The following is a 19,723-nucleotide window of genomic DNA, read 5'->3' as shown; positions in this document are numbered from 1 at the left end:
AGACAGTTAGAAGTTGATGCTAAGGTCCTGAGCTATTTTGTGGCCGCTGTGTGGTTGATTCCCGGGACGGGGCTGAACAGGAGTGGAAACTTAGGGCGTATCCTTGAAGTAAGCCTTGAACGGAGGATGTCGGTATGCGCGTATCCATATGGATCACATGGGTCAGAAGTGTTATAAGGCAGTGGGTCTGGTGGAAATTCTTGCGGTGGATGGTAGGAATTGATTAGAGCCGTGGCGAGAGGTAAGCATTGAAAGGAGGATGGAAGCTCGGGTTGCGGAAAAGCTGTTTGAAGCTTGTCGACCGCTTGAGAGAGCTCGGTTTCCATACTTGCATTGCTAACTCTCCAATTGAGGATTTGTTCGGTATATCGAAGGTCTGTTGAAAATATGTATAAATGACGGGAATGAAAGCATTCAATGACGGGCGCTGGTACTGTTGGTGCCAAAAGAAAAAAGTTCGTTGATGATAAATAAATAACCAGATTCAAACAATCGATGACCGATCACAGATGAGCGTCACACCATCAGATCAGGGCATCTAACAACGTCATAATTTTCCGTTCCTAACTGTTTATTGATTATTATTATGTACTGGAGGCTTGTGGACAGACAAGAGACTGTCCAACTTTCTAAGACGATCATAGGAAACAACAACACGAAAACCAACTATGCATGGATTCTGTATTCGTCACATAAATTAGACTGGATATCTTCTTCCTCTTCTAATAACAAACACCCTCTACAACACCCCAACTTCAACAACGCATCTAGTCGATGTCCATCTCCTCAACCTTGGCCTCGGGCTCATTCTCAGTCTTCTCCTGCGCAGGAGGCTGCTGAGGAGCCTCAGTGGTGACCTTGGGCTTAGGTTTGGGCTTGTTGAGGATAGCATTGCTGCTGTAGACAACGTCCTCTCGTCGCCTGTTGATCTCGGCAGAAGTGATGACGGGGTTAACGTTCTTGGGTTTTTCTGATTGACGGAAAAGTTGGTCCTCAAGCCATTGTTGGGTGGTGGCACACTTCTCAATCTATAAAGATGTTAGCGTTGCCTTTTTAACATGAAATGAGAAACGTCTACTTACGACCTTGGCCTTCTCAGACTCCTCGATGTGGCTGTACTTCTCATCCTCACCTTGGGCAGCGGTCAAGTAGGTGTTCAAAGCCTCCCTAAGAGCAGCGGCAGCCCTAGGCCTATCCTCGCTCTCCTTCCACCTCAACACGATAGGGTCACCCATGGCCTTAAGAGCATCGAGCTTCTGGACGTAGGCAGATTTGGTGGCATCCTCACCGTCCTCAGAGTAGAGCCAGTCCTCAGCCTCCTGAAGACCCTGAAGGAGAGCTTCCTTCTCCGAAGCCTGGACGTAGTTGGCGTATCGGTCGTCAAGCTTGCCTCGGGTGTCGTAGACATATTCTTCGAGAGCATTCTTGCGGTCCTAGAAGACGAAGTCAGATATTGCTCAAAATAAGAAATATAAAACATATGGAACACTTACCTCGGTCTCCATGACCAACTTGTCCTCAGCGTGCATCTTACCCTCCTTCTCGACGAGGTCGTTGACCTTGTCCTGGACCAAACCAGTGTACTGGCCAACAACGGGGCAATCACCCTTCCTCTGGATCTTCTTAACCAACTTCTTCTCGGTCTTGGCATCCTCACCCTCACCAACTGTAACCTCCTCCTCCTTTTCAACCTCCTCAACGCAGTAGGCACCCTCAAAGTTCATGATACCGTGCAAATTAAGTCGAGCCTTAACCTTGACGATAGAAAGGTCGCCAGAAGCGGGTTTCTCGACGCTCTTGACAGTGTACTTGCCGATCCAGGGGTTGATACCCTTTGGAAGAGAGGCGGGGTCGGCATAAGCAGCCTCGAGCTCGAAGGGGCCCTGTCGGTAGAAAGTAAGGACCTTAGTTGAAGGGATGGGGTTAGCGGTACCGAAGACAACGAGTTCGGTGTCCTCATCGGGGTTGCCAGCCTCCTTCTCCCATGAGATTTTGATGGGGTAAGCGGCAATGTCGTGGACGGCAAACTCCCTGACTCGGAAGACGGGGGAAAGGGAAGCACAAGCGAAGGTGGCACCTCGGGCAATAGCTTCATCCTGGTTAAGGGTAAAGTTAAGGATCTTACCACCGAAAAACTGCTGGATTCGCTCCTTGATGGCAGGGATACGGGTAGAGCCACCGACAAGCTCGACGGCATCAACTTGGTCAATAGTAAGACCGGCCTTTTCAAGGGCCTCGGCAAGAGGGTCAGAGACTCGGGAGAGGAGATGGTCAGTGAGCTTCTCGAAGGACTCTCGGGTCAAGGTAGAAGTGGCGTCAATGTCGTTCATGAGCGATTCAACGTTGATTGGGGCTTCAGCGTTGGCGGAGAGGACCTTCTTGAGACGCTCACAGCCAGTGGTGAGTCGGAAGACAGCCTTGGGGGACGAGAGGACGTCAACCTTGTACTTGGTCTTGAATTCCTCAGCGAAATGCTGGACCAAAGCATAATCGAAGTCCCGGCCACCGAAATGCCTGTCATAGGCAGTGGACTTGATGGTCAATTGACCCTTGGAGAAGGCAACAACTGCGACGGAGTAGTCGGAGTGGCCGACGTCAACGAAAACGACGTGTCGAGGAGCCTCGGTGCTCTCGGGCAAGTCAGCCTTGGTGATACCGTAACCAAGAGCAACAGCGGTGGTGTCGTTGATGAGCCGAAGAGCATTGAGACCGGCGATGTTGGCAGCGTCGAGCAAAGCACGTCGCTGGACGTCGGTGAACCATCCGGGAACGGCGATAACAACGTCGGAAACGGACTGCTTCAACTCAGCGGCAGTGGTGTCTCGGATCTTGCCAAGGTAGGCGGCAACGAGCTGAGTGAAAGAGAAGTCGGTGGGCTCGCCAAGATAGTTGACCTTGGCAATCTCAAAGTTAGCACTAAAGAAATAATAATATACACATTTGATGATCTGAGCTTACCTTCACACCAATCTCACCGTTAACGTCAATGAGCTGCGCGTTGATGAACTTCTTCTCGTACTCCTCAACCTCGGGGTCGTTGAAAGACCTGCCGATCAACCTCTTCAAAGAGCCAACGGTGTTTTTGAAGTTTGAAGTCTCGGCGGTCTTGGCGGGTTCACCGATAAATCTTTGACGAGGGGTAAAAGAGACGAGAGAGCTATAAAAAAGCGATATGTTAGCTGATGTACCCAAAGGACACGAGACAAATGCCTGTAAATACTTACGGGGTGGCACGGTTGGAAACTTCGTTGACAATGATGTCGATTCCTCGGTGTCGGGCAACACCAACCTTGGAGGAAAGGTTACCGAGATCAATACCGACGACACTGGCCATTTTCTAATGTTTTTCTATTTGTTTTAGTGCTACAGATACTAGAAGAAAGAAATGTGGAGTTTTAAAGGAAAGGATGATTCGTCTTTTCAGTTGTGCATTCGCCGTCAGCCTCTGCCAGCGAACTTGCCAGAGCTTGGCAGAATGGCCTCGAAGCTTTTTGCATTGAGGAGAAATTCCATAAAATTGCGTCGCAGATATTCGTCTAACGGACACCGCCGCCATGGCAACGGCGGTAGTAGCCCTTCGGGTCCCCTTGGCTCCTGACGCGAAAAAGCTTCCGTCGTGCGACATGTTTCGAGTTGCCTGACCCGTCGTCTCAACCTCTGTTTCATGCTTATTTTACGGCTGTGACACGGTGTCCGAATCTATGTGCGTTCATTCTTCAGCAGTCGACAAAAGAGCGGCAAACAACCACAAATCGACTGGCGATGCAGCAGAGTGCCACTGCCGCAAACTTCTTTCGACATCGAGACTTATTTCCGAAGCAAACTCCCTCGTACTTCCAAGCCATATCAACTCTTTACCAGGAGAACGAGCGGTATAAGGTTGGATGGACCGCCGAATTAAGCTTGTTGTCATCTTGCGTCCTGTTACGCTTCCTCAAGCATCCATTAAGGAAGACAGAGGGATATATCTGATGGATATGAGCGGAGATCTTTCGAGACGTACTAGTAAGCATGGGAAACACAGCCGTAGGAAATCAAAGGTCGAAACTCCTTCATCTCTCACCATTATAGAGCTAGCTATATCGACCCCGGCATCCTCGCTGTTCCGTCAGGATGTATGTTCGGTACAGCACATAACAACAACGAGCGTCTTCTGAGGGAAAAGCTATCAGTAGCATAGCCTCGTGAACTGCGGCGATCACTGTACTCAAACAGTCACTGCATGCCCGAAGTGTCGGTCACGTTCAATTTTGTTCAGATACACTAAGCACTTACGCTTATCTCGATGTTCCGCCAAGCAACATGTACGCTTACTGCCTCACCTTAGGCTATCCTTTTTTGCTGCCCCAATCGATGTCAAAACGCCAAGCTAAGTCCTGATACTGGATTTACGAACGATTATTCCAGAGTCTCATATCAATCAGGCTGTGATTTGGCTTGGACAGGCGTCGATGGGATGTATGTTGTGATCAAGGGCAATAACGACTCTTTCGGGGAGTTTGGGTATATCGTGTATCTAAATCCATCTCGATAACATATCTATAGGAAATCGTGGCGGAAGAACGTCAACGTTGACATTAATTATTAATAAGTAATTGGCGGGAACGTCGGCTAACGTCATTTAAATGAAACCTGTTCTTCAGATTCCGCTGATGTAAGTCTGGGAACATTTTCCAGAAGAAAGTTAACAGCCTCACATGACTTTTACTGTTAGTGATTCTCACAGCGTTGCCATTCATCATACAGGTTTTGATCAGGTAAGACCCGTTTTTATCATCGCGTATGAGTCACAAGTAATCTTCAACACCCAATGGATATCATTCACTTATTGCGAGTCATGATTTGCACCCAACTACACTGCCTCGATCACTGATAATGGACGTAACCAGAGAGATTTGTGGAAAAACGCCTGACGTTATGTCATATCATGTACACTATACAAAAGTCCTACAATATCAACGTCGCCTGAAAGACCGTCCGAAACAGGCGAGTGAGTAAACCGGTTATTATAATGACTACTAAACTTCCTATGTTGTCCTTGTTTTTGAGAAGAAAGTCTCTCTGAGGATCTATCATCATTACTCTCGGGGAATCTCAAACTTGACACCGCCGTGCTTGGGAAGCCACCGAAGGTGATCTCGGTCTTCTTTGATGTGCTTGGTGAGCACTAAGAAGGTCAAGTCAGCACTGCTCTTGCTCAAGGCGAGGTAAAAGGAAGTAAGATTGACTTACTATAAGTGGCACCGGAACACATGACGACAACGATCGCAATAAGGGGGTAGGCATCAACGGGGACAGGCTTGTCATGGAAGAACTGTCGGAACTAATCAAGGATGTCAGAATCGCTTCTTCTTGAGTAAATATGAGTAAGGAATATGACTTACAGGACCCATAGGCTCGGGGCGCGGGACATAGGTGGAAGCATTGCGAGTGACCATGCTCCTCGCGGAAGGCATTGTGGTGGTAGTGGTTCGGAGAAGAGATCGCACGAACATTGTGACTGTAAGTTTGTTTGTTGGGGTGGGGTTGACACTGTTGGTTGATTCTTAAGGTATCTTGTGCTGGGTGCTTATAGAAAGGCTGTTGTCTGTGTGTGTGGAGAAAGCCTTCAGTCTTGCCTCATAAACCTCCTTATATATTATAACCTCTTCCCCGCTTTCACCCTTCCGTATGCATGTACAATACATCTGCAGTCAGACTCGGACGATCACGGTGGATGCTTCCATCTGTCGTAGAAGAAGCCACAGTCGAAACCGCTTTCGAAAAGAAGACTCGCCATAACGGAACAAATAGCCAGTTGAACGACCAAGTTTGTTGTCCATTGACGAAACTCGAAATGCAAAGGATGCTCGAGATTGTATACGGAATGATTAGGAGTTACCCCTTTGGGTAAGAAAATCGGAACGCCTTTTTACCGCGTATGCGGGACCTGCCGGCGATTTTTAACGATGCGAATTAAATTCTCGTTCGGAAAGATAATTACAGCAAAATCCGAACCGGCCAGACAATGATAGCAGGGGATCGCTTTCTTCTCTCCTTTCTTCCTTCGTAGGCTGCTCAGATGTTGTTGCATCATCATGATGCTCGGAACGAACGAATGCTGTTTGTTACATTGTCGGGACGAGCCGTGCACTGTATTTGTCGAACTTTTCCCGACCAAATCGGGTTCTCATATTCTATGTTGAATACTGAAAGGATGAGAAGCTGCTCGCTGGTGGTGAGTCACCTTGCGCTTTCGTCTGTCTTATGCCGCGCCCTGCAGGGGATGCTTGAGATGAATGCCTTCCGGGCTTTAGACTTCCTCCATCAATTTGGGTTGGAACATCAGTCGTAACCGTGTCGGATTTGTAGATCCTAAAGACCCAAAGTCTTGGTATCTGTGTGCTAATAGTGCTACAATTTTCTGGTTAGAGCGCTCTACATTTCACGCATGGTTGACCCCTGCTCATCCCTGGATCGCAATCTCTTCGCTCGAGCCGCAGCTGCCGCACTGATGCATGATGTGAGCAATGATGTCACGATTTTCATCTTTACCTTCTCGGGTGTTCACGGTGTACATTGTCAGAACGAAAGGACCTTCACGCTCGCACATTACCTCTTAACCATGCCGGAAGTTCCCTACGCTCTCCCATGGACGTTCGATGACATCCAACTGTCCGTTTGCGGGGTATATGTTCATGTGGCTCCGACCCGAATCGGATGGATATGGTTCAACTGGCTTTCTTTGCTGACATGACAGATGTTTTTTATTGGTCGACGGTTGGCAAACGTAGAAGGGTCAGGTCGCGTTTACCTTCGTGCTGGCATTCGCTCCGGCTTCGACCATATCATGGATAGCTCACGGATCACGAATATCTCTAGTAACATTACCAACACCCGACCCGAGTCGGTGGTCAAATTTACTCAGCTGCAGCAAGTCGATTCGAAGACGGAGCGGAGTTCCGCTTGGGCCGCTTGTGAATCGGAAAGCAACAGGCGAGAATGGGTATCTGGTACAGCATAGAGTCGAGAAATGACAGACGTGTTGGATAGTTCACTCTCACTGCCATTCGCGGGCGGACTTCTAGTCAAGCAAAATGTAGGAGAGCCTCGGACCGTGGTGCGGTGTGTGAACTTCGGTTGTCCGTTGGTTGTCCGTTGATTGTCTCCAGTCATTGTCGCCCTTCTCCCTTGCGAATCGGCCCTCAATGAAAAGAGAGAGGAAGAAGTCCGTATACATCGTTCTTTTCTATACGGAGCGATTACTCCCGAATGAGCTCTTCTTTCGCTTCTTATGCTCGTCCGCCGGGAGAGACAGGTACTGAGCTCTTAACGCTCAAGCTTTCTGGAAATCTCTTATACCCTCCTGTTCTACATAGATATGAGCTCTGCTCACGTTAGTCTTACAATCGTCTTGCCACACACTCCGCAATTCTCAAACTTAATCACCCGTCCAACAAACAATAGATATATACTCACCTCATCAGCCATCGACGTTCATAAATTCCTCCAGGAGATTTATCGACTGTTCTGTGGAAGTCCGATTCCGGCAATCAGCATTTTCATTTATACCTATTATCTCTTCCAGATCTGACATACTTCACTTCACAACTTCTCGGTCCGATCGATGGCATGTGCGACGGACGACGTCGCAGACTGTACCATACGCTGGATGATCTCTTCAACTATCTATCACTCGCCATACACAAGGTCGCTGTTGGAAGTGTGGACGGTATGAATCAGGAGGGTGCATCCGATGATCGGTAATTAGTATCTCTGTCATATCTCTGCTTCAGTCTTGGGTAACCAGAAACCCGACGGACTGTCTGGCATCCACAGGCTATGAGTGACTTCCATCTTGAAGATTTACAACATTTCCTTTTCTACTTGTGACAGCACGCTTAGTTTTCGCTGGTTTTGGTTTCAACAATTAAACCGTTCTCCGTCCACTTCTTATTTGACCCTGCAAGTGGGCATCGTGGGGCCCTTCCCATGTCTTCGAAGTCTAACTCATCTGTCGTTCGGTGGCTATGGTGAGATGTTACGGAGGGATGGGCGGGGCCCTGCGATGTCGATCTGTAGTTGTATAGTTTGCTTCCAGACGTTCTGACCGAATATCTATCATATGCATACATGACGAGTTTTGAAGAACACGAGAACCACTACTTGAATTTCAAGGGATCAACCTTCTTGCCCCTACCACTCTTTGATCCCCTGCCTCCTCGCCCTCTATGACCTCCCCTTCCTCGTCTAGAGAATCCAACGCCTGCATGATCAGTTACATCCCCACCTGTTGGGAGGGCCGCAATCTTCGGCATAAGATAGTTGGGGACATGTTTGAGATGGGTTTGTTGTCGGGCGGGATGAAGAGGAGCATCATGTCGGAGGTAAGACAAATCGAGAGGATTGGCAGCAAAGTGAGATTTGAGTTTTTCGCTGTTCAACAACTCTCGCCTGACTTCTTCTCTTCTCGCTTCGGCGACCCTCTTGCCAGTGACAGCTTTCAACGCATCCTCCATTCGATATCTGAATCCTTCAATCTCGCCCTTCCTGCCTTTCCAATCCCATTCCTTGATCTCACTGTCGCTTTCCTTTTTCACCCTCTCCTTGATCCTCTCAAACACCTTCTCATCCTTCTCTGCTGACTTGATTGATACAGCCTTGTCTTTACCCCAATTTTCTCTAGGGACGACGAACGAAAGGGCGAGGCCTGATTGACCAGCTCGTGCAGTACGACCGACTCGGTGCATGTAGGAGGTAGAGGTGAGGGGAAGGTCAAAGTTGATGACGGAAGATGCGGAGGTAAAGTCGATGCCACGAGCGAGCGAAGAGGTAGGGTCTGCGCGCCGGGCTCGTTTGTTGGGCTTGGAAGGAGGAGAGGTTGCCCGGCGTTTGGAAGGACCAGGGGCGGGTTTTGCTTCTTCCTTGGCCTCCTTCTCTTTATCCTCCGCTTCCTTGTCGTCATCTTCATCTTCCTCCCCCTCTGATTCGCTTTCTTCCTGCTTGACATCTTCCTCTTCCTCAGCGTCGGCTCCAGCACCCTCATCAGTTGCCACAACGACATCATACACACCCCTGTTGAACTCCTCGACCACGTGATATCTACTCGCCAAGGGCAATTCACTGTTGACAACACAACACTTGACACCGAATTGTTCGAGGAAGAGTTTGACACGATAACCACGTTCGACGTCGTTGACGAAGATAATTGATTTACCGCGAATAAGTTTGAGCTTAAGAAGGACGTAAATAAGGAGAAACTTGTCTCGTTCGGAGGTGTGGGTGTAGTGTTGACTGAGGAGAGACGAGGCGGAGGCGGGTTCAGAAAGGGTGAGAATGGCCTGATGTCTGATCAGCATAATACTAAGCTTTGAGGAGTATTATTTACGGGGTTACGAAGGACAAGACCCTTGATGCCTTCGACGTCGTCACTCAAAGTAGCACTCATGAGGCAGCCTTGCACACCAAGCTTAGGGATCCATCCAGAGGTAGGGTCCATAATCCTAGTAAGATCGTCTTTGAAACCGTACGAAAGCAAAAGATCCGCCTCATCGATAGCAAGGAACGAAAGTTGCGAGAGAGAAAGGGATTTAGACTGCAAAAGGGACAGAAGTTTGGTAGGAGTGGAGATGACGATGTCGGGCTTGTCATTGAGAAGCACTCTGCAAATAACGAATCAGAGCGGCTCCTTCATTATCAACTTCGCACGCACCGTTGGATACTAGCCCCACCTGCAGCAACATCTACGCATTGCACAAGACCATCGCAGTACTTAGTAACGTTCTTGGTGAAAGAAGAGACTTGCAAGGCCAATTCCTTGGTGGGCACAAGAATGATCGCTCGAGTAGCTTGATACTCCGCAGAGGCAGGGGAAAGATCCTATGATTAAGTAAGCATATTTCAAGTCTAATGACACACAGAACTTACAGCCTTGGCCTCCAAGATTTTCTGTACTGCTGGGACTATATAAGCAGCAGTCTTACCGCTTCCTGTCCTAGCTCGGGCAAGAACATCTTTTCCTTCGAGCAAAAGAGGGATGGCCTTAGCCTGTACTAAAGTCGGATGCGCAAATTTTTGGTCGGCAAGGGCCACGAGGACTCGAGAGTCAATGAGTGTCGAAAAAGGGGGTTGGGAAAAGGAGAAGTCGGCGCTGTCATTTCCGTGAATTAGCAAATGGTCCGAAAGAAGTGAAGCGAACTCACTCAAGGAGCGCGTCGGAAGGCTGGTTGCTCTTGGAAAGCATGTTGTAATCCACTTTCCACCTTCTTTTTATGTGCAGATACGAGGATAGTGAAGTTACAGAATGAAGTTACAGAAGCGTCCGAGAGTCAGAATTCACGCACAACTTCATTCTCAGCACCCGTAACTTCTGCAATGCGAGGAAGATTTCGAGGTACATCACGTGACTTCAAATGTTTACACAATGACAGCCTTGATTACGTATTGTAGATGGAATAAGGTCTCAAATTTAAAAGAAAAAAAGGTTTTAAAAATATTAAATTATCACTTCGGCGGTCGCCGTTTCCCATCGGCGGCTGATCTTCTGAAAAGTTACATATCCCGACTGTCATTCCAACAAGGGTCTTATCGGAAGACTTTCCCTTTGAAAGTTCAGATCCTCCGCTCTATTGCCTCGAACGGCATCGAACCAATTGTATTTTCTACCGGACGTCAGGGATGATAGATCAGAGCTGAAGACGGACAGTAGCCAACAATAGCCGACATCGTTCATTGCACAAAACATAGAGTTCATGATGATGATGACAAGTGACAATTCCACCTGTCTTGTATCTAAGCTGGCCTTGTCAAATTTATTCTCTCCGCCTTCTTCTTTATTATTGTCCGATACTGATCTTTTACCAACTGTTTTACTATAACGCTCTGGTAGCGAATACCCTCTCCTAAGACACCTTCTTTTGTGCAACAACGCTCTTTTGCTGCCGGTCAGCTCTTTTGCCACGAGAGCGGCAAGAATAATAACATCAACCTCCGCCGGGTGCGACAACTGATCAACATGAAACTTCTCTCACTCCTCCTCCTCCTCCTTCCTGTTCTACTTGCTGCCCCTGCTCCTGGGCCCCATGCGTACAACCCATTCTTCCCTACCAGCAAACACAGTGGCTTCATCTTGCCTGCCAAGCGTGGCCTCAGCTCTAGAACGGAAGCTCAACGGATCAACCCAGAATTCTTCAAGAAACAAGGTCGGTCCAAGGTGGATTCTGTGAAGAGAGACGTGGTGACCAAGGTGGTTAAGAGGGCGACTGGTACTTGCATTGCGTCGACCACAACTGCCTTTGTGACCTCAGTCGTCACTGTCATTCCTGACTCGTTGCCAACTAGTGCTTCGGGTTCCGACTCTACGGTCAGTATCAGTGCCACCGAGTCTCTCAGTACTGCCCAGTCCTCCGACTTGTCGTATGTGGCTGTTTCGGCTACAGCGTCAGCTACCGACTCTTCTTCCCAAATTGCTAGCACTAGCGTTTCATCCTCTTTCACCAGCCCTTCAAGCAGTCCATGGTCTAGTTCTGCTGCGAATTCTGCCTCGGATTCTCTTGTATCGTCGGTCTACGCCCTTCCAAGTACATCTGTAACATCCGAAAGTGCTTCGGTCACTCAATCCCATCCAGCCGACGCTTCTTCTGCCGGTTCTAGGGCAGAGATGTCAATGTCTGCCAGTGCCTCCGCCACCTTAACTTCCTCCTTCGCCGCATCCTCTTTCTCATCCAGTGCCGATAAAGGCAAGCAAACCAAGACGAAGACTTTGGGCGCTACATCGACCGCCGCCGTAAACACCAGACAAGCTTCCCAGTCGACCGCGAGCTCCAGCACCACCGCTTTATCTGCCGAGGTCACTCCTATGTCAAGCGTAAGGTCGTCTTCTCGAGCTACCTCCAGCTCGACCTCGACTGCTATCCACAGCACTGTTCACTCCTCCACAGTTTCATCTACCAGCTCTCATTCTTCCACCGCTACGTTGGTCTCTTCTTCGTCCTTCACCCGCGCAACTGCCTCATCCACTTCTACATCCACCTCCTTCACTCCCACATTTACTTCCCTCTCGACGTTTTCCGCACCTTCCTCTACCACCGCCACATCCGCTGCTGCAGCCACCTCTTCTGCTGTCTCCGCCGACCCTGACGGAGATGGTCCTTTCTACGGCCAAGGTACCTGGTACTATCAGTATAACACTGCAGGAGCTTGCGGTACCGTCAACCCTGATTCGGCTTTCATTGTCGCTGTCTCTGCTGAACTGTTTGATAACTGGCCTGGGTACAACGGTCTGAACCCCAATAACAACCCTATCTGTGGTCATCAAGTGAACTTAACATGTAAGTTTCTCTTTTCTGAAAATATTTGATACACAAATGCTGAAGGGCGGCAAACAGGGCAGGGAACTTCAATCACTGCTACTGTTGCAGACCGCTGCCCTGGCTGTGAACTCCGACACCTCGACCTCTCTCGTGGCGCCTTTGGTGCTCTCTCAAACGACGACTACGATATCGGTGTCTTTTCCACTACTATCGATGGTCAGAGTTATAATCAAGATCTTGAGTGGTCTTGGCTCAATTAGACATGTTTGAAGGGTTGAGAGATGAGGAAGAGAAGGAAAGGCGTTGTCAAGGTCGGGGTTTGCCAGGTCAATAAATAAGGCTTCTTCATACTAAGCGCTGTGCGTGAGAGTATGTTTATTGAGATTTATAGTATTCTCATAGATAATTCCATAATAAAGCACGAAATGCTGAGTATATGTATATAGTGCAACTTACTCCTCTTCTATCGTGTATCTTGTTATTGCTGCGGTGCTTGACGAAGACCGCTTGAACAAATTGTAAAACCTCCGGCAATAATACTGCGTGCACGTGGAGAAATAAGGAAATCCGCATGTTGACCGACGAAGGGTGTCTGATCTTGCGGAAGGGCCTTCGTTCGCCGATACCTCTGCTCATTATCACATTCTCAGCCATTGCTAATCATAGGATAGCAGACAAGAAGACAACAGCTAGTAGTCGTCCATGTAATGCGTTCATCATATACATAATTTTGCTCCATAAGATCTCTATGAAAATGGCAAAGGGAATGTTCGGCTTTGTTCCACGTATCAGTATTGCTGTTTCCGCGCCACGAAGATACGTACTAACACACGCCTGGGACTTTTGACTTTCTGCACTTAATCTTCTTTTAATTCTGTACGTACTCTTCGTAAATACTATAGAAATACAGATATACACCACTGCTAATGACCTAAAAAGAAAAAGGACGAGATCATGGGACGTATCGGAACCCTGTCACCAGAATGTCAGCCTCAGAACGCGCCGATATATTAGGCTTGGCGGAGAAAAATACTGACCGACAGCCCTATCGTAACCTTCCTTGACGTCGATAGGAACACCTACGGCAGGTTGTCCACCTTCCTTCATGTCTCGTCGTCGGTTCTCCCATCGGTAGTACGAGGTCATGAACAATGTAAGGATAAGTCCGAGACCTTGGAAGGCCAAGTTAATAGAGGCACCTTTGGTATACTGAGGACCTTCCGCAGAAGGGAACCTGCCAGGACTGTTAGTAAATGCCTTGAAAGCATATGTAAGGATTATGACCTACAAAAACGCAGCAGCCAAAGACAAGCACTGTCCCAAAGTGTTAAGCATACCCAAACTTGTCGCCCTTTGACTCTGATTCGCAGTACAACCACTCTGCCAACTCATTATCAACGGGATATTGGTGTAACCCGCTGTGACAACACAGATACACCCAAAATATCGAGCAGAGTAGTGTTCGTCAGCAGGGACAGCGAGAAGGATGGCCCAGCCGATGATACCGAGGCAGAAAACGGAAGCGGCGGGGAGACCACGGGTTTGACGGTAATCGGAAAAGGAAGTGAGGATGAGCATGAAGACGAGAGCAACGGCATAGGGAGGAACGGTAAATAATTGGGCACGAGCGTTGGAGTAGCCTAGAGACAATATGTGAGTACTTATAAGCTGTAGCGACGAGTATGAAAAAGTTACCAAAGCCCTTGATGATAGTAGGCAAGAAACCGCTGACAGATCCGAGGGTGAGGTTCATACAAGAATAACTAAAACAAGGTGAGTCATATACTATAATATCGTAAAATTTAACTTACGCAATGCTAATGACATAGGTCTTCCAGTCGGTGAGACACCTCTTGACACCCCCCCAATCGATACCCAAATCCTTCTCAACGTTGTTCTCCTGATTCAACCTAGTCAAGCAAAGAGTTCTCTCTTCTTCATTAAGATATTTGCTCTTCTCGGGCTTACTGGGCATGAAGAAAAATACACAAATGGCAAGAAGAATGGAGGGGCAACCCTCAATCAAGAACAAGATCCTCCATTGCTCGATAGGACTGTTCTTGATGTTAGACACCCCAAACGAGATCAAACCACCGAAAGCACCAGAGACTGCACCAGCCGAGATGAAGAGACCGACGCGCTTGGCGAGGTCGGTCTTGGTGTACCAGTAGGAGAAGTGAAGAGCCATCGCTTGACCGAACATGGATTCACCGATACCAACAAAAAGGCGACAAACGTAAAGTCCGGCCTTGTTGAAAGCGGCTGCTTGGCAGGTTGCGGCGATGGACCAGATCATGGCACCGCAGGCGATAGATCTAGAAGGAAGGAATTGCTTGGCCATGAGAGTACCGGGGACCTTTTGAAGGACATTAGAAGAGAGACGCGAGCAGCACGGTCATATGTTTACGCACTGAGAACACAATGTACTGTAGAAACGACATTAACATAAATACGCATCGAGAAATGAACCGAGAACGTACAGTCACGAAGAAACAGCAGAGTGCAATCGAGTAGTTCTTGTCTTTTCCATCCAGGACTTCGTCCTGCAGACCTTGCAGTCTCGCGTTTGCTCTTTCCGCCAAAGTTAGCCCTGCAACATGCCCACTTCAGTGTAACAACTCACAAGTTCCCTCGATCAAGGTAGGCACTCAGGTACAACAAAACCGCAAAAGGCAAAATGGCAACATCTGCGCATTAAGTAATATATATACATATATCATATGAGCCTCTCATTTCGATCCAGAAGAGCGAAAACACTTACCCAACTTCATCAATAACTTCCTTTCGGCCTTCTTTTGCTCCTTCTTGTAGAGCAAACCAGATTCGCTTTCGGCATATCTTGTACTTCCCTTCTCGGTGTCACCGCCTTCAGTCGTACGCGTGCCGATGGGATGCAAGGAAGACTGCTTCTCAACATTAACATCCTCGGTCTGCACCTCGGCCGGTTTTTCAATCTCCACCGGTTCTGTGTCAAAAGTTGCGTGTCGAACCATCTTGCTGGGGTGGCAATAGGGCAAAATGGGTTAGGCGGAAAATTTAAAGGGCGGCTTTAAGTTGAAGTTGGGTCCTAATGATATTCTGGATTATGGTTACTTCCAAGAAAAACAAGTTGGGAAGTGGACAGCTTGACTTCATGAGCTTTAAAAACCTTTATATAAGTGAGGCGCTGTCTGGCGTTACACGTGTGGGTCGGTCAGCAGGGGGGCAGGTATAATACCGAGATCATATCTAAGTTGTATCCGTCTTCGGAACCTCGTAAACTTTTCTGTCCTTTCGTCGATGCCGCTTTCCCTCCCGAAAAATGCGAAGACCGCAATTTGTTGCAGACCATACTATAATTCTCTACTTCACTTTCCTCGAGGGCTTTCGCCGACCAATCACCAGCCACCAAATGGCGGACATCAATCCGAAATTTGATAAAAAGGAGGGTAGTAGGCTTTTCCTCCATATTTCTCTACTCCCCCACGCGTATCCTCTGTTCCTGCTAGCCTCAGTTACTGGTCTGTCTGTCCTTTGTCATTAACCCATTTTCGAATCTCAGAACAAACTTCCAAATCATAAATGCAGTTGCGTCACATATTCAAGCGGGGTCCGTTGTCCAGAGAGCAAGAAGTAAGGACCCAAACCAAATCTTATTCTTCGAAAATCGAATCTTTTCCATTCCCCATAGGGCTCCGCGTTTATTTCAGCGGCTTTCGTCCGATTCCCCAAATCACAGAGGCGGCTATGGAAATGCTAGTGGAAAAATACTGTAGATCAGCTGTAAAACGTTGAAAACAAGCGACAACTTACGAGAGGACGCATCGATAGCCAGCCACATATAATCATCATATGACCTTTCATTACAGGCCTACTCGTAGTATTCGTACATCTCATTTTCGAATCCAAAGAGCATATTATGGCATAATGGGCAGTGGGCATTTCCACTTTTCCAATACGCCCCACCCGCTTGCCGGAGCTCCAGGCTTGGTGAAACGGGGCAGGATCTGAGAGAATGAGATTGCATTCATTTGCTAGAATTACATCTGATGTAATCCGTGCTAAATTGGGACACACTTTCGGACCGAATTTATATTTACGTAATATTTACGGTAAATTTAGAATCCGCCAAGCTTTGTACTAATAACCTATACCTTTCCACATGCTATTAGAATTCGTGTTTTTTTTCTTGCGGCTTTTCATTGGTTGGTCGTCTCGCTTCTAGACTTTCGGTCGCTTGTTGCTGATATGATAAGAAGATAAGGATGAAGCTTCCTTCTCAATCAAAATATTATTTTGACCTTTCGAGTTTGAAATTTCGACAGAAACGTATAGTGGTGCTAGAAGCAGACTAGAAGTTATTACTACCTGTTGGCTGTCACTGCCAGTTGTCTTCCCATTTATCTTTCAGCATCATCAAGACTTTATTTAATTCACTATTCTTGTTTTGAACTTTCTCATTTTGCACTTATTCACACATATTTCTTCCGGACGTACGTAGAGGCATGAAGATAGTTATAGGTAGTTTCAATTTACGGCATCAAGATGGCAATGGGAAAAATCATCTAAATCCACATACCACACATTCACAAGAAGCCGTCAAATCAAAATTGAAAGTTATTAACTTCTGCATCACGATTTTCACTTTACGACTTTCTACAATATGGGCTGATACAAATAATTATTCTATAAACAACGACTGTCGAGATAAACTAGCAAACCCAAAAAAATGAAAAACAGCAAAAAGGAAAGGGTGACGATGAAAAAAAAGGAAACATGATGATGATATATGATGAACAAGATATATGGTAAGTTTGTGTAGTAATGAAGATCATATAACGAATCGCAAGATAGACTCTGAGACTTAGAGGGATCAGATGCTAAGAAAAATAGAGACGAAGAAAAAGATTCGAAGAGTGTTAATACAATCGTTTAAAATTTCGCCGAGATCGAAGAAACCAACATAATCCGTTGAGACTAGGGTATACCACTCAGGCGTCTAAGCCTGAAGGATTTGTTGGAGATTTGGCCTCGCCGACAGGCGCAAGGCTGACCATTGAAGCGCTTTCCCTCCGCTTCCTGTTTTCATCCACGATGATGCTGGCATTCGCAGCAGCGTACTCGGCAGCATACTCATCTTCGTCCCATGCCAACATGTCTTCGCCCATCATACCCATACCCTGACCAGCCAAGACGGCTGTCAGAGCAGAGAAAGATGTGTTTCGGTCTACGATACCAGTTACTGAAGGGAGACCCATGGTATCCATTGACGATGGGGTGGGTGGATAGGCTGATGAGGAGATGTAGCGAGGAGCGGTGTTGGCAGAAGAGACAGACCTGACGGTGCCCTCACGGCTGGACAAAGAAGAGACGCAATTGGAGTCTTGGCCTGTTTGGAGGAAAGTAGACTCTCGAAAGGTAGGATCAGCAGAATAAGTCTCAGTAGGGGAAAGAGGCTGGGCTGTTGAAAGGAAAGGACCTTGATCGAAAAGCGATGGCATCTGCTCAAAGAGAGCAGGTTCAAAAACAGGAGTCATACCCAGGAAGGAGGAATTAGAATCGAAGACAGGCGTATAGTAGACGGGTTGCTGGTATGTTGCCGCGAGACTTTGGTAAGTAACCCCTTCGATCATTAACGGCGACTGAGAAGGTTCAGCATCGTGATCTGCGGCATCCGAGACTTCTTGATGATGGGAAGGCTCGCCAATAGTGACGGAGATGAGGTTTGAGGATGAACCTGCCACAATATGTTTCATGTCAGTCATCATTCTGTTTCCTTATATGTATGGCATGAAATTACCTAGAGAAGGTCCAGCCTCCAAGACAGTGGCACTCAGAGTTTGATCATCTGCAATAAGACCGCTCGTGCTGGGCCCCCTCTCTGTATCGTTCTCGAAAGCATGTTGGTCCAAATCCCACCAAGCTTGAGCTAAGGCGGCTGGATCTTCATGAGTGTCGAACGGCTCATCACTAAGAACAGGGATGTCGTCAATGTCAAGTACAGCCATAGGTCTGTGCGAGACGTCATGAGCTGCCGAGGTGATAGAAAGCAGGGCCTTTTGGAAATCCTCATCAGAGACAGAGTCCTCAGGGAATGGACTGGCAGTAGCTCGCAAAGGAACATCATAATTAGCGGAGTCAAGGAAGAGGAGCTGCCCAGGTGAAGCAGGGGCAGTAAGGGGTTGAGAACGTGCAGAGAGGGAGTTGGATGAGTATTGCTCAGTCATTGGAGGAGCAAGGAGGTCTAAATCGTTCATCATCAGTGGACCAGTGTGGCGTGTATGTCTCCAGGTGTAGTCGTGGGCAACGGCCTGACCAGGGGTAGACGAGGAGGGTCCTTCAGCTCCAGGAAGAGCTGGCACAGCGTAGTTGGGTAGAGGAAATGGTCTCCTGAACGTGGCTTGAGCTGCAGTAGCTCGTAAATCTGACATGTTGGAAGCTGGATAGACAAGTCAATAATTGTAGAAGCATCATCCAGGAAAAGAACTTACTCTCAAAACTTGAAGGATAAAAGCCACTGCTTTCAGAATCATAAGTCAAAGTCCTACCCAAAGACGGCATCTCATGTCGAGCCTGCGTAATACTGTAAGGAGAGACAGGTGAACGTTTTTCTCTGTTCCGAGATCGTCGTTTAGTCTCTGCTCATGTAAATTTAGTTTGTATCAAATGAAGATGGAAAATATACGCACTGCCAGCTCGCTTTTCCTCCTCCCTCAAACGTCTAGCTTCCTGCTTTTCTCTCTCCCTCTCTATACGCTGTTTCAGTTTTTCGGCCTTCCTCTTAGGTTGGAATTTGTAATCAGGATACAGCTTTCGATGCTGCATTATTTTGTTAGTTAGTGGAGAGACAACATGTCAAGGTACGGGGAGATGACGACTCTTCCGCGATTTTGTAACTGACCTCGAGCTTCCTCGCATTCGCCCTGTTTTCGTACACCGCTCTGATATCTGGAATTTCGTTCTTCCATAGATGGCTGATGACCTTGCTGATATCGGACTGAGGAAGACCCTTTCCTCCCTTACCGGGTCCCAGAGCGATATAGTCCTCAGTGGGCATTTTGCCTCCTTTCCTGATTTTTACCTTCTTCACAGGTGGAGGAGGCATTGATTTATTCCCCGAGCCTTCATCGCCTGACCCACCATGCAAAAGAGAAAGACCTAGCTCTTCTCGAGCCTTGTCAATCCCAGGAACCTTCTCTCCCTCACTAATTCTCTTGAGCATATCTGATCGATACAAAATCCACGCATTAGGAGGTCGAGGAACAATAACTTGGCTTTTGTTCTCATTTTGTGAGGAGGAAAGAAGACTTGATGATGACAAATGGCCACTATCAGTCATAGAGCTGGGTTCAATCTCGGTATCCATTCCAAATCGGCTTTCACTGTCTGTGTTTTGCCATTCTGATGAAGAGGCAAAAGAGGAAAGCTGGGAAGGAGATTTGAGAACGTGATCT

The 19,723-nt window shown here is 47.6% G+C and overlaps 6 protein-coding genes across 6 annotated transcripts; 1 reads left to right on the top strand and 5 right to left on the bottom strand.

The window, feature by feature from the left end:
• Nucleotides 1-767: 767 nt before the first annotated feature.
• CNBM1940 (hypothetical protein) lies at nt 768-3,334 on the bottom strand (the record flags this gene model as incomplete). The annotated part of the gene is made up of 5 exons (XM_766943.1): nt 768-1,028; nt 1,083-1,433; nt 1,494-2,894; nt 2,959-3,157; nt 3,225-3,334. The coding sequence occupies 5 exons, from the start codon at nt 3,332-3,334 to the stop codon at nt 768-770; spliced, it is 2,322 nt and encodes a 773-aa protein (XP_772036.1).
• A 1,744-nt stretch (nt 3,335-5,078) lies between these two features.
• On the bottom strand, nt 5,079-5,495 carry CNBM1930 (hypothetical protein; the record flags this gene model as incomplete). Its single annotated transcript, XM_766942.1, has 3 exons — nt 5,079-5,167; nt 5,233-5,323; nt 5,385-5,495. The coding sequence occupies 3 exons, from the start codon at nt 5,493-5,495 to the stop codon at nt 5,079-5,081; spliced, it is 291 nt and encodes a 96-aa protein (XP_772035.1).
• A 2,646-nt stretch (nt 5,496-8,141) lies between these two features.
• On the bottom strand, nt 8,142-10,222 carry CNBM1920 (hypothetical protein; the record flags this gene model as incomplete). Its single annotated transcript, XM_766941.1, has 5 exons — nt 8,142-9,320; nt 9,368-9,641; nt 9,692-9,858; nt 9,907-10,129; nt 10,182-10,222. 5 exons carry the CDS (start codon nt 10,220-10,222, stop codon nt 8,142-8,144), a joined length of 1,884 nt encoding a protein of 627 aa, XP_772034.1.
• A 771-nt stretch (nt 10,223-10,993) lies between these two features.
• CNBM1910 (hypothetical protein) lies at nt 10,994-12,550 on the top strand (the record flags this gene model as incomplete). The annotated part of the gene is made up of 2 exons (XM_766940.1): nt 10,994-12,308; nt 12,366-12,550. The coding sequence occupies 2 exons, from the start codon at nt 10,994-10,996 to the stop codon at nt 12,548-12,550; spliced, it is 1,500 nt and encodes a 499-aa protein (XP_772033.1).
• A 692-nt stretch (nt 12,551-13,242) lies between these two features.
• CNBM1900 (hypothetical protein) lies at nt 13,243-15,283 on the bottom strand (the record flags this gene model as incomplete). The annotated part of the gene is made up of 9 exons (XM_766939.1): nt 13,243-13,262; nt 13,328-13,524; nt 13,579-13,930; nt 13,986-14,053; nt 14,102-14,646; nt 14,702-14,716; nt 14,771-14,861; nt 14,914-14,977; nt 15,052-15,283. 9 exons carry the CDS (start codon nt 15,281-15,283, stop codon nt 13,243-13,245), a joined length of 1,584 nt encoding a protein of 527 aa, XP_772032.1.
• A 1,977-nt stretch (nt 15,284-17,260) lies between these two features.
• On the bottom strand, nt 17,261-19,491 carry CNBM1890 (hypothetical protein; the record flags this gene model as incomplete). The annotated part of the gene is made up of 5 exons (XM_766938.1): nt 17,261-18,006; nt 18,070-18,708; nt 18,761-18,907; nt 18,959-19,088; nt 19,171-19,491. The coding sequence occupies 5 exons, from the start codon at nt 19,489-19,491 to the stop codon at nt 17,261-17,263; spliced, it is 1,983 nt and encodes a 660-aa protein (XP_772031.1).
• Nucleotides 19,492-19,723: the final 232 nt, after the last annotated feature.

This window comes from Cryptococcus neoformans, chromosome 13 (genome assembly GCF_000149385.1).
Source record: "Cryptococcus neoformans var. neoformans B-3501A chromosome 13, whole genome shotgun sequence".
Lineage (NCBI taxonomy): Eukaryota > Fungi > Basidiomycota > Tremellomycetes > Tremellales > Cryptococcaceae > Cryptococcus > Cryptococcus deneoformans.
This window is presented reverse-complemented; position numbering and strand designations above follow the sequence as displayed.